The 14,952-nt window shown below is 36.7% G+C and overlaps 1 protein-coding gene across 2 annotated transcripts in view; it reads left to right on the forward strand.

The window, feature by feature from the left end:
- MINDY3 (MINDY lysine 48 deubiquitinase 3) overlaps window positions 1-14,952 on the forward strand; it is a 93,714-nt gene that overhangs the window by 59,465 nt on the left and 19,297 nt on the right. For both annotated transcript variants that reach the window (XM_021696667.2, XM_021696668.2), the window contains one exon: window positions 10,789-10,861. In XM_021696667.2, coding sequence (XP_021552342.1) covers window positions 10,789-10,861 — 73 coding nt within the window. The remainder of the gene's footprint in view (window positions 1-10,788; window positions 10,862-14,952) is intronic.

Below are 14,952 nucleotides of genomic sequence, written 5' to 3' on the forward strand. Positions count from 1 at the left end.
GAGAGAGTTGTTGCTCTTCTTTTCTTCGATCTCCTGTTGAGTTTGTAGGTGTTCAGAATGGTTTGATCCCTATCCAGCTGAATTCCTGAGACCAGACGAAATCCAGGTCTCCTACTCCTCCGCCATCTTGCCCCACCCTCTCGTACCATGCTACTTTTATTTTTAATTCAAGTACCATGGTACTTTTGATAAATTGAAAACTTAAGAACTTACTGCACAGGTAAAAGAAATGATTTTGAGTAGTAGATGCTTGAATACAGAACCTATATTTTTAAACTTATCTTTTTTGAATCATTTCCCTTAATTTAAAAAAAAATAGCTCTTATTGTTAAAATAGGCTGTGTAACATTTTTAAATAATCTTTTAGGAGTCAGGTCTTTTCATACTGAAACATATATACTTTAAATGCCCAAATATCACCTGACAGAATATTTGGGCAGTTGTCCACTTACCTTTTTCTTCTCTCTAACCATCAATTTTCCCTTTGATTTTTTGTCTTCCTTTTTTTATATTTTGGTTTTAAGATTAAATTATTTGGGTCATTTTCATTGTTCCCTCGTGAATTGGAACTAATTATGAAATTAATTTTTAGAGCAAATTGAAGATGAGGGCTTTACGTTTGAAAATATATTTTTGATTTTGTTAGAATTATATGTGTATAAAGTAGTAGACAAAATAAATTTGTTTTTGTGTTTATTGTGCATTTCAATCTCAATGTGGGATGACAGCTGCTGGTTCAATATAAAAATAGCTGGAACTCACCTATGTAACATCTAGTTTCATCTTGGGAAGATCGGTGACTAATTTCCCTGGTAATCCATTTCATACTGTCTTTTGAAGTTGGAGGGATGAGTTTTACATCTCTTTTTGTTCTCTTTTATGGTTATAAAAAGGACTCTGTGTGTGTGCAGAGTATCACCTTTGACCTTTGCTGTGATAAAGCAGTTTTCCTTTTAGGTAAGAACACGTAAGATGAAAACACATGACTGTTGAAACTCAGAATATATAAAGAAACTGAACTGAATGCGAAGGAGGAACAAAACATGTAACTGTTCCTGCATGAGCTGACTACTCTTATGGTGGTATCTGTTACTGGGAGTCTGTTTAGAATTCTCTCTCCAGGGCAAGCTCCTTTTGTGTGCTCATCCTTGGATGTAACGTTAGGAAGACTACTGCGATTAAGTGTTAGGTTTCTTTTTTTAGCTGTTTAAAAACTGGACAGCCCTACTTGACCATTAATACATTTCTCTACATGTCATAAACACAATTTTAAGAAAAAGTGAAACAATGCTTTAGAGACTTTGTTATAAAGAAAATTCAGCCTCTGTGTGTCTTTCCTTGTTGGGTCAAAGTCGTGGAACGTGGAAGGCAGGTTAAATTCACAGGTGGGCATTCTGTAACATGTAGAATGTTGCAGTTTGCTATATTAATGTAGTTAGTCACCCCATCCATTTATCTTAAGTAGATTTGTGAGTCTGTGCTTATGTTTCAATGTCATGCCTTCTCTACTATAGAAAGGAAATGGATTTGAGACCTAAAGTATTTATTTTTATAGTTAAAGTCATAACTTGTCATGTGTGCTTCTAACACCTATCCTCTAACGTAAGAATAGCATCTGGTATTTGAACGACTTGGAAAGTTTGGGTAGAAGTCTACATAAATTACCAATTTTCATTTATTTAAATTATTGAAAAACTGAATTTTTAACCACAGACTGCTAACTGCTTAGCACACTTTGGAGCTAACCCTAATCAGCTGTCTGTAGGGTTATGCCAAGGATTTGAGCCGTCATAAATTTTATTTTTAACTGTTTTTATCAGAGATGTTTCAAAATATATTATAAATATTCTTGCCTCCTTAAAGTGACAAATTGCTCTTACCTTCTCTTTCATACTACTCTGAATGCCCTTAGGCAGCCATTTCTGTGTCTGGTTTTTATTTTTAGGATTTTGCTTGTTAATCATGTCAGTCATGTCAGCCTGCTGACTGAAGGCCATCCCTCTTTCCCTTTCAATTTGTTTCTAATATTTTTTTGTGACGGTAGTCATATAATTATCCAAACAAGGTAAAATATCATTGATAAAAAGGCCTACAGGTGTTCTGTCATGAGTTTTAATTAGAATCGGTGTTGATAGGTCGACATCTCTAGGTGTCTGTCTATAATTGATGGAAATAATTGCAGTAAATACATTGGCTAGCAGAATAGAGCAAAAGGTCTTCTGTATGTAATGTATGATAGTGTTAGCAAGTTTGTGATTTTATTTCTCTGTGTTTTTATTTATGTCACCCTCTGCCCAGAATGTGACCAAAATCCTGCTCATTATTCATGGTCCAGCCTTGATGTCTTTTGTGTTTTGACTCCTGCTTCTCTTACTCCCTTGTTGCCCCTAAAATTTCTTCCAGCTTTTTACCTCCTTGTGATCACTGATGTGAACTGCGCTTTACCTGTTTTCCCGCAGGACCCAGTATAGCTACCATTAGGCATTGTACTAAGTCCTCTTGAAGTGCAAAGATGAATGATGCGGTGTAGTAATTTTCTGTTTTGGTTTACTGAGCGGCGCCTGTATCAGGCATTATGCTAACCATCTTGCATGCATTCCTCATTTAGTCCTCAGGGCACCCCTGTGAGGTAAGTACCGTTTCTCATCTACATTTTATAGCCTGGGGCCAGTGAAAAATAACCTCTCCAGAGTTATATACTAGTGAGCGCCAAAGCCAAGATTCATACTCCAGTCTTCTGACTCCATCCATAGCTTTTCACTTTTTCTGTCCCTTAGGATAACAAAAAACAAATAATTACACAAGGGTGGAATAGAGACTGGAAGAGGGGAGAGGTGAGTGCACAGGATATGATACTTGAATTAAAGGACATGATAAGTTTTTGACTTAATATGAAGTAAGGGCAATATTCTAGGCTTGGAGAAAAGATAAAGCGAAAGGACGAGATCAGGGATGTCACGGTCCATGCTATATTTGGGGAATAGTAATTGGTTTGGTATGCCTGAACCATACTGGTTGTGCTAGAAGACTAAGAAGGAAGCAAAGGTTGGGATCAGATATGGGACCAGCTGGAATAATCCTTTATTCCCAGACCATCTTCACTCTACTGTGTCTGCATGCTTAGCTTGATATGGAAGGCTTAACGTGAATTTCCAAGGCATGAATGTAAAGCATGTACATGAAAGTAGAATAACCTTCGTAATGAACAAGTAGAACTTTTCCGTAAAGCTCTGATAAAACTTAAGAGTATTAGAAATTTGAATATTGTGACTATTTTTCATAGTCAAACCCTATTTCAAATAATATAAAAGGAAGGATTTGTGGGCGAGGGAAGGGTGTATGGTCAGGGTTGTCCCTTACTTTGCATTGATAACTAGTGCAAGCCTGCCAAGCTTAAATTACATAGTGTTATGTGGACTACAGTGTAATCTTTGTAGGCATTCATTTTCATATGAAACGTAGAAAGTCTGTATATGTGGAGATTCCCCTTTATGCAGCTTACAGTATTACAGTCAATGTCAGAGGGTATACATGAAGGGAAAGACAAGAGGAAAAGGTAGGCCAACTATGAACAGGAAGAGCAAATGTACATGTGGCGCAAGCAAAATAAAGCCCCAGCCAGAATATGAGATTTTAATTCCTTTTGCCAGTTTCTTGAAGTAACAACCCTGAAATTTCAGTGATTTATTCCATATTCAAGAAGGAGGCGGGCACCTGGGTGGCTCAGTTGGTTGAGCGACTGCCTTCAGCTCAGGTCATGATCCTGGAGTCCCTGGATCGAGTCCCACATCGGGCTCCCTGCTCAGCAGGGAGTCTGCTTCTCCCTCTGACCCTCCTCCCTCTCATGCTCTCTGTCTCTCATTCGCTCTCTCGCAAATAAATAAAATCTTAAAAAAAAAAAAAAAATAAGAAAACAATTAAGGGGCGCCTGGGTGGCTCAGTTAGTTGAGTGACTGCCTTCGGCTCAGGTCATGATCCTGGAGTCCCTGGATTGAGTCCCGCATTGGGCTCCCTGCTTGGCAGGGAGTCTGCTTCTCCCTCTGACCCTCCCCCCTCTCATATGCTCTCTCTCATTCTCTCTCTCTCAAATAAATAAATAAAATCTTAAAAAAAAAAAAAAAGAAGGCGGCGGCAATGAGAGCAGTCCATCCCAGGCAGGAGGGATATTAGACCACTAGAATTATTTAGATTTCCCTGCATGTGTTGGTGATTATGAAAGCATTTCAATAAGGTGAGTTTTGTTATATTTAAATCCTCTACAGACAGTGCACCCCATATTTGCCTATACTGGGTACACTGCTCCCACCATACCCCTTCTCCCCAAACACACCCCAGAGCTTATTTCTCTCTTAGTCTACATGGTGGCTGCAGGTGTGTTTCATGTGCCTTCTTCATTCTAAGATCTGGACTGAAGGAGCAGCCTGTCAGAAATGTGCAATTCTCCTGGTAGAGGGAAAAGAGGAAGACACTTGGCAAAGCCACGGGTGGGCACTTCAAGCTTCTAGGAGCTAGCAGAATGTCACTTTTGCTCATATTGCTCTGGCCAAAAGAAGTCACCTGGCCAAACCTGATTTCAGTGAGGGTAGGAAGTAAACCCCTCCCAGAGAGGTACTTCACAGCCCATAGCCACAGGCCTTGATAAATAATCCTCTTACAAGGCTGGGAGGCGCAAGAAATTGAGAACAACAATACCACCTAGCACCATAAGTTACTTTGTGTCCAGGTGTTTTAACTGAATTTAAAACGATTCAAATGATAGAGTCTTTACTTAGAAATAAGGAGGAATTTTCTGATTGATTTTTATCCAGGTGATCATTGAATATTAACTTAAACCATTTAAAGAAGTCAGAAAAGAGGTTTTCTTGAATTATGTAGGTATTCATGTGCGGAGAGAGGAATGGCTTAGGTTAGCTGTTCTCTTCATGAAATTCAGTAGTTGAAAGGCTAACAGCTTCTTCACCTGCTTCTTCACATAAGCAAGAGAACACAGAAAATGATTACAGATAACCCAGCAGAGTCATTACTCAAAGCGTTAGGCCTTAGGGATGAATTCTTTGGCAGAAACCAGTTGAGAAAGGCTAGGATTATTAAGGTGAGTTGTATAGTTACGACAATAAGGAGAAAAAGAAGCCCATTCATTAGTATTAATAATAGTAATGATTCTAATCCTGTCCATTGGAGATTTCCTCCTACTGCCATATTTCTGCTTGTACATTTAGAGTGGTTTTTTTTGGAGAAAGAATCTTGAAGGGCTTTTCTTTATGTTCCTTCCCTGACTTCTCTGCTAATGCAACACAGATCAGCACTACACAGCAGCGGGCTGTTGTGGAGAGAGCCAGGGGCTTTTGCCCATTTTGGGAGAAGTAATGGAAGAATAAGGAAAAAGTCCACTGTCCTAGCTACTTTCAGTTGACGTGGCACTACCTGAATTGTTTCTGACATTTGCACTGAAGAGTATTATGTACTTGAGAGCATTTGGTAATTGATTTAAAATTGGTTTTGTAGTGATTCCCAAAATATTTCCAGAAGTGTAGTTAGTGTGAGTCAATATGAAATATAAAGTGATTTTAAAGCGAAACATTACTTAAAGCTTAAAGGGAAATTAGGTACCAGTTAACTTTTTTCTTTTGAAGAGCTCTTTGTGGCACTATGAAATGTCTGCGAGCTAAAATGTTATATATGTGTGATCATTCCTGAAGTTAGGTAAAACTCTCACAGGTTCTTTGATTACTTAGGAGATTTATCTTGATAATGATGTAAGGTATAATGAATAAACTTTAAATAAGACCTTTTTTCAGTCATGAGCTACTTATACCTAGCCAACGAACTGAACACAGGCCTGCCTTATATTTCAGTAGGGGTTTAGAAGGATAGCTAATGTTACAACATTTTAAAAGGTTTATGGTGAACAGTGAATAATTAGAGGAATAGTGCAGACAGAACTACATGAAAAAGAGATACTTGTTTCAAGACTATAGGATATTAGATAGTCCCATTACAGCTTGGCTTTCTTTTTCCCCTTCTCTTCTATAGCACTTTGTCAGTTAAGGAAAGTTGGTTGGGGCTAGATAATTTTAAAAAGCTATATTGTTTAGCAATCCCTGTTGGCCAGTAAATTGGCTAAATTGAAATTGTTTGTTCTGACATTCCTCTGATAAAAGTATCTGATGATATTTGACCAAGTAGAGAACTACTTTTAGAGTAAAAATAATGTTGATGGTAAATCAGAGTTTAGATAACTAAAACACTATTTAAATAACTATTAGGTTTAGTATCTTTTCCCAGTGGAGGTACCTAAAAGAGTTTCAGATGCAATACCCATGGAAATTTTGTTCTGCTTAATAAAGCTAGGATAAAGAAAAGAAAATGCTTACAGCTAGCCTTGTTGACTTGGATAACTTGGAATTACATCATTAGAAACTCTATTTATAACTCAGTGGTTTTCAGAGGGCGGGGGGTTGATGTATGTTTGGATTTTATTTTAGGAGGTAATTTTCTTAATACTATTCATCAACATAAGCATATAGTAGCATATTTTTCTCTTTTCCATTAGATTGTGACCATAAACATACAACCTAGGTCTTTACCATTTAACAGGCCTACCAGCCAGTATTCAGAACGTTGTGGGTGTGTGCATAGTTGTATGCAAAAAAATGTATTAAATATATAAAAGCTATTGCTACATGAAGTCCTAGAAATGGAAACCTGAAAGGTAAAGTTCTCGCATTATTCCTCACACTACAACTGTTACTGAGAGTTCTCTTTAACTTCATCCTTTATGGTCAGCGAGAAAAATAGAGCAGTTGTATCTCTCACTAAAATATTTTGTCTTAAGATTATAAAGGACACTTTCTCAGTTGAATGAATTCTTTACTTCCCATTCAAACGTGCCATGCAAGTATGAAATACATTTGACATTTAATATATTACCAGATTCACCACATGGATCATTCTGTTCAAGATCCTTAAACCAGGAATCTTGTTCAGAGGTCTTTAAGTTAAATAAATTGGCCAAAATTAGTGTTGGTATTTGTCATTTTAAATCAAATTAGAAAGTTAGAGTGTTCAACATGGAACACTTTAATGGGAATAGGTGGTTTTATAACTTCCCCAGATTTCATCCATAAACATTTAAACATTACATAAACTTAAACAACCTTTAACAAAACATCATTTTCTATGATAATCTAAAAGCGTTGTAAACAGTCAAAAATAGGCAAGCCAGTAATCAGTTGGGAAGACTATACTGGCTTTGATTTGTGGATGAAAACTTTTGGAATGTTTTCATTGGAATTTAATGTTGGGGGGTGCTTTTCCTTTTCTTTTGTCCCTCTAGCATAAACACATCCTAAAATGAGTGGTACGATTAAAAACAGTTAATTTCTAAGGAGTTTAGCCAATTAGCTATTAGTATATCATTGAGACAAAAGGAGCAAAACAAGATTTAAAAAAAGATCATGACATAATTTACTTTATTAGTAATGACCATTACAGTTGCTGGGTTCATTATGTGGAACCTGACCAGTGCCATTGGGTTTTATTTTGGGAGGAGAAAAGGTAGTTCACATCTGGGTGGTTTGCTCACGTCCACGGTTTTGAGCTACTTATTTTACACTTCTGAACTTCAACCACAATTCCTTTCTGCAGTCCTCCATTCTGACATCTTTGAAGTAATCTGTCCTCCGTTTCTGTGTCTCACCTCGTAGGTTCTCCAGCCCTGGCCGCCTCCAGTGCTCAGGTCCTGCTCCCACTGGCCTATGAGCATTTTGCAGTTGGCAGGCATGGAGTGTTCGTAGTGTGCTCAGCATTAGGAGAACTCCATGTGCTCTATTTGGATACATAACCGTCACCTCCTAAGCCCTGGTGTTCACAATCAGATTCATTCTTTCATCAAGGCTGATTTCCCTTCCTCACTGTGGCTTTTCTCACAGTTCTAGTCCCCCACCCACAGCTCTGCTAATTCCTTCCAGCTAGGATTCCCTACCCTCTTTTGAGCTGAGAGCAAAGTATCTTCTTCGTAAAACTTGTTAAGGGACACCTTTGTATTCCCAGATGTGTCAGAAAGAAGGATGTTGAATATAAGTGCCAGTGCACTTGGGGAAATAATATATTCTCTACAGCATGGGGCAGCAGACTGGCCCACAGGCCAGATGAAGCCACCAGCTAGTTTTGTAAAATAATTTATTGGAACACATCCATGCTTATTTGTTTATGTATTATTGTATTGTCTTGCTGCTGAGATCATATGGCCCTATTTACTCTCTGGCCCATTACAGAAAAAGTACGCCAGCCCCCAAATGTTCTAAATGAACATTTGTTAAACCAGAGTACACTGGGAGTTGTGCCCAAGTTTCAAATGATCTTCTAGATCAGGCCAGCATATATAGCCTGTTCAAACAAGAATAATACATTTTCTAAAGCCTAAGTTTTTTTTTATGTTCATAACCAGAGGTAAGCGATATGCAGTGAACATTTCATTAAGTCTGTTTTAATTCTTCTCTACGTTAGCATATTTTTTATTTATAGCACTTAGAGCTTAGAGATAAGGCATCAGGTAGTTCACTTTCAGTTCTTTCACGCGCCTGCATTTTCTGACATCTTTAATGCCAGAGAATTTGATGTAAGCCTTTTTCTGTGGCTAACACTGGACTCTTCCTCGTTAGCTCAACAGTAATTTCCCAAAATTTCATTTTGTAAGAATATTAAAGTAATACTTCAGCTGTATTCTTTGCCCCCTCTTCCCCTGAAAAGATTTTCTTTTGTGACCGAGAAAAACAGTATTTCCTTTCCCTTTATTTAGATAATTCGAAGTCCTGTTTTAACACCCATTTTAAGCTTTTCCTCATCACTTACTAATAACAAAGGCTGAAATGCAGCAGATGGTTAATAGAAAGAATGTATCCTCATCTTGGGCCAGTGTAAGTTTACCCTTGGGTAAAATCTCATCTGCAGCTCTACCTTCTCCTCATCCAGAATTTTAGTGACGAATCCCCAAATTCCAACAGCCATGCTAAAGGGAAGAATCGAAAAGAAGTGGGGTTGGAAATAGTTAAGAAAACTAAAGCTTACAGTGAACCACATGGAGCAACTTTTGTAATTACAGTTGGAAGTGATAAAAGCAGCTAGGGGATCATAACAATAGCCCCAGTGTTAGTAATTGCTCCCTAAATCAGAGAGCTGACAACATGGCAATCCTAGCGTCAATACGAACTTAATTATAGGGCTAAGGACTGGTGATGTATTATAAAAAGGAAAGAATGTTTAAGAAATACTATTTTAAATAGGCTAAATAAACATAACCCAAGAGTCTGGCATTATCAACCCAGATTACAAATGCATTCTTCCTTTGACCCAGCAGTCCTACTCTGGTGCTCGATCCTACAGATAAAACTGTGCATGTATGAAAATTACATGTTCAGGTTTATTTGGTGCGGCTGTGTTTATCACAGCGAAAGATCAGACATTGTCCAAGTATCCAGCAATGAAGGACTGGGTGATAAAATCAGAAAGGGATTGAAAGGCCAGATGAAAACATGCCACTTGACATGCAGTTATCTGCAAAGTAATATTGAAAGTGCAGGGAAAGGAGACCCTAAAAGTTGCTATCAAGGGATAGTAAATGGGAAAGAATTGTACATTCCCAAATTTTACTGTGTTATAAAATAGCACTTTTTAACTTTATTATGTGAAATATGTGTAAGGGCTTGCATCTGTTGTTTTCCCATTTCCATTTGACTTCTATTTCCATACAAACTGAAGCACCTTGTCTCATCATAAGAACTACACTAATTGATTCTTACACTTTGTTCCTTCATCTTTGAGATAAAGAGGGGGGCGGTGATTAGGGCAAAAGTTACTATAAAAATTTATTTCCACAGAGGAATAGCATTTCAAATTGTATTTAACAGTTTTATCCTATAACTTGTTAAAGAGGATTCAAGAAGGTAAAAGGGGATAGTTAGAAACTTGTTCTCTAATGAGGTTTGTATGAGTGAACACAATTTTAGACAAAGGCTCAGGCCAACGCTATGAATAGAGGAAAACAACTGTAGCTCAGAGTCTAGATTTCTATCAGTCAGATAGAATTTCGTAACAGTTTAGATATGTGGAGCAAAGGTTTGTGAAGAGTCTAAGATAACATTGAATTCTGTGATTTTTTTGATAAATTGTAATATTGCTTACTATGCAAAGAAATTAGTCGTGATAGAGAATTTTATGGGAAAAAGAAATCTGCCTTCAAGATATTTCCTCTGAGTTAAGAAAAATTAAAATTCTGGACATGCAAAACTTGATTATTGATCTGTGGCTAGGTATTGCTATAACAGGTTTACCAAAGTAATAAATACCAAATGTATTTCTGTGTAATTGCTTGCTATCATATCTCTGGATTTAATTCTTAAATATTTGAAAACTAGATATATTGTAAGTTTTATTTCTTTTTATTTGAACAATGATTAAAGCAAAAGTGTAAGTCATTACTTTTTGCAGGTTGCATTTTTATAGTAATTATTTAATATTAGACTTCCCACGTGTTTTTATATAAAGCTTCAGTATCATGCTCACAACAATTGCCTGTGGTTGCACTATTATTCCCATTTTTCAAATGTCCAATTAAGGCCCAGAGAGTTTGTGACTTACCTAGTCACACACATCTGATAGAAATATCACTCAAAATCTTCTGACTCCTGATTTCCTAATTTCCTCACCCTAGCCTCATATTTGTTCTGTTTATTTTTAAGGCCGTGATATTATTGTGGCTGGTTGATAGCAGGCTTTTTTTCTTTTCAGGACATGGCTTTAGTTGCTCCCGAGGCTCCTTCAGAACAAGCCAGGAGAGTTTTTCAAACCTATGATCCAGAAGGTAAAAGATTTTCTTTTATTATCATTGACTCGGTGTTTTATATCTTTATATGTTTGAAATGGATTGATACCTGAGTTTTATTCAAAAGTATTTTTGGATTATTGAATAAAATGTAGGTTGCATTTCTTGAAAATTTTAAATTGGAAACGTAAAAATGGAAACAAATAAGGATGCTTAATGATTGTCAAATTCTCACATGGTGTAAGGTTTGCAGGTTTCTTGGGGTAACAGAGTTATGATTACTTGCATCTTGACCTCTGAAAGTCTGCGTTAAACAGGAAAATATCACCTTCTAAACAAGCTTTTTGAAAAGGTATTCCTTTATTCTGTTATTCAAATTAATATTAAATGAGTCTTCCAGAATACTTTTTAAAATTGAAATAGACAAATATTCTGTAAATTGTAGGTATACAAAGTGTTGCTTTGATAATTTATATATTGCAGAATGGTAACTACAGTAGCATTAGCTAACACCTCTGTCATGTCACATAGTTACCATTTTTCTGTGGTGACAAGATCTAGTCTCTTAGCAACTTTGAAGTTTATTTATAGCACAATATTTTATACTATAATAACTATGCTGTGCATTAGCTCTCCAGAACTTATTTATCTACTAGTTGCAAGTAACATCTTAAAACACCTCCCTCACTAACCTACCTCCCCAGCCCCCGGTAACCATCATTCTTCTCTCTTTTTTACAAATTCAGCCTTCTTAGATTCCACATACAAGTGACATTGTGCAGTATTTCTTTTTATTTGTCTGACTTATTTCACTTAGCGTAATGCCCTTGAGGTCCATCCATGTTTTTTCAGAAGGTAGGAGTTCCTTCATTATCATGGCTAATCAATATTCCATTGTATATATAGGTATATAAACCACATCTTCTTTATCCATTCATTCCCTGGTGGACAGGTAGGTTGTTTTCACATCTTGGCTGTTGTGAATAATGCGGCAGTGACTGGGGTAGTGCAGATAGCTCTTCAAACTATTGATTTCAGTACCATCAGATAATACCTACCACTAGGATTGCTACATCGTATGGTAGTTCTGTTTTCAATTATTTTTTGAGTAATTTTTTTATATGTTTTCTTTAGTAGGTGTACCATTTCATATTTTCTCTAGCAGTATATACTGGTGCTCTTTGCTCCACATACGCATCAACATTTACCTCTTTGGATAAAAGCCATCCTAACAGGTGTGAGGTGATGCCTCATTGTAGTTTTGATTTGCACTTTCTTGATGATTAGTGATATAGAGTATCTTTTCATATGCCTATGGGCTATTTGTTGTCTTTAGAAAAATGTCTCTTCAGACCCATTGTTCTTTTTTAATTGGATTATCTTATTTTTTGCTAATGAATTCTATGAATTCTTAAGGGGTTAACGCCCCAAACACATTATCAGATAGAGGGTTTGGGAAGATTTTCTTCCATTCTGTAGGTTGTCTTTTCAATTTGTTGTTTCCTTTGCTGTGCAGAGGCTCTTTAATTTAATGTGACCCCACTTGTTTATTTTGGGGGTTTTTTGCTTGTGTTTTGATGTCTTATCCTAGAAATCACTGCCAGACCAATGATGAGGGTTTTTTTTCCTATGCTTTCTTAGAGGAGTTTTACAGTTTCAGGTCTTACATTTAAGTCTCTGATCCATTTCAAGTTATTTTTTGTGAGTCATGTAAGGGGTCCAGTTTCGTTCCATTTCATAGCCATCTCATGGAGATACCGAGTTTTTCCAGCACCATTTATTGAAGAGACAATCCTTTCCTCAGTGTGTGTTTGTGGCATCCCTGTCAAAATGGGGTTAAATGGGGTTAAACCTGGGCTCTCTACTCTGCTGAACTGGTCTATGTGCCTGTTTTTATGCCAGAACCATACTCTTTTGATTTTTTTTTTTTTTAAGATTTTATTTATTTATTCATGAGAGACAGAGAGAGGCAGAGGGAAAAGCAGGCTCCCAAGGAGCAGGGAGCCCGATGCGGGACGCGATCCCAGGACCCTGGGATCATGACCTGAGCCGAAGGCAGACGCTTAACCATCTGAGCCACCCAGGCACCCATTCTTTTGATTATTATAGCTGTGTAATACAGGTTGAAAACCAGGTAGTATGACACCTTTGGCTTTAGTTCTCTTTCTCAGGATTGCTTTGGCTATGCAGTCTTCTGTGATTCCAAACAAATTTTTTCTATCTGTGACAAATTTCTTTGGAATGTTGATAGGGATTGCATTGACTCTATAGATCGCTTTGGGTACTATGGACATTTTCACAGTATTCTTCCAATCCAAGTATACAGGATACCTTTCCATTATGTATCATCTTTGATCTCTCATCAGTGTCTTCATTTTTGGTGTATATGTCTTACATCTCCATGGTTAAACTTATTCCTAAATATTTCATTGTTCCAATGCTATTGTAAATGGGATTGCTTTACTTTCTCTTTCAGCTAGTCCATTCGTGTATAAAAATGCAACTGGTATCAGTACGTTGATTTTGTATCCTGCATATAAAATGAAACCATTTATTAGTTCTAACAGTGGTTTAAGGGAGTCTCTAGAGTATTATAAGATCATGTCATCTGTATGAATGCCTTTTCTTTCTTTTTCTTACCCAGTTGCTCTGGCAAGGACTTTTTTTCATCATTGAGTATGATATTACCTGTAGGTTTGTCATCTGTGCCCCTTATTACACTAAGGAACATAACCTCTGTAAGAAATTTTTTGAGCATTTTTCTCATGAAAGGATTTCCATTATGCCAAATGCTTTTTCTGCATATTGAGATGATCATATTTTAATTTTATTAATGTGACATGTACCACATTTATTGATTTCTGTATGTCAAACCATCCTTGCATCCCTGGAATAAATCCCACTTGATCATCATGTATGATCTTTTTAATGTGCTGTTGGGTTTGGTTTACTAATATTTTATTGATAATTTTTGCATCTGCATTCATCAGGGATATTAACCTATAGTTTTCTTTTCTTGAAGTGTCCTTATCTGGCTTTGGTATCAGGATAATACCGGCCTCATAAAATAGTTGAGGAGTATACCCTCATCTTCAGTTTTTTTGGTACACTTTGAGAGGAACTGGCATTAATTCTTTAAGTGTTTGGTAGATTCACCAGTGAAACCATCTGTTCCTGGGCTTTTGTTTGTTAAAAGGTTTTGGATTACTTTGTCAATCTCCTTTTTGTTAGTGATCTGTTCAGATTTTGTGTGTCTTCATGATTCTGTCTTGGTAGGTTATATATTTCTAGAAATTCATTTCTTCTAGGTGGTCTAGTTTGTTGGTGCATGATTGTTCATAATAGTCTCTTCTGATACTTGCTCTGGCATCAAGTTGTAATGTTTCCTCTTTCGTTTCTGATTTTGAGCCCTCTCTTTCTTGGTGTATGTAGCTAGAGGCTTGTCTGTTTTTTCCAAACCAAGCTCTTAGTCTCATCTTTTCTAATGGTTTTCTGGTCTCTCTTTCATTTATTTCCATTCTGATCTTTGGTATTTCCTTCTTTCTGCTAACTGTGGACTTATTTTGTCTTTGTTTTCTAGTTTCTTGAGGTGTAATGTGAAGTTGAGGTCTTTCTTAAATTTCTCTTAAAACTGCTTTTGCAGCATCTCATAGGTCTTGATATGTTGTGCTTCCATTTTCATTTGACAATACTTCTTGAGAATCTCCATGACTTTGTGAATTTTCCAGCTTTGTTACTGATTTCTAATTTCATACCTTGCTGGTCAGAAAAGATATTTGGTATGATCTCAATCTTCCTAAATTTGCTAAGACATTTTTTGTGATCTATCATGTGATCTATCCAGGATGTTCCATGTGCACTTAAGAAGAATATGCATTCTACTGCTGTTGAATAGAATCTTCTGTATATGTCTAAAGTGTCATTTAAGTCCACTGTTTCCTTACTGATTTTCTGCATCAATCATCATTGTTAATAGTAGAGGAATTCAATACCCCACTTTTATTTCATTGCTGTCTAAAATTCTCCCCCGTGTTAATGAGTGTTTACTAAATTGAGGTGCTCCAAAATACGGTACATAAAGGTTTACAATTGTTATATCCTCCTGATGAATTGATCCCTTTATCATTACA

This window comes from Neomonachus schauinslandi, chromosome 5, assembly GCF_002201575.2.
Source record: "Neomonachus schauinslandi chromosome 5, ASM220157v2, whole genome shotgun sequence".
Taxonomy (NCBI): domain Eukaryota; kingdom Metazoa; phylum Chordata; class Mammalia; order Carnivora; family Phocidae; genus Neomonachus; species Neomonachus schauinslandi.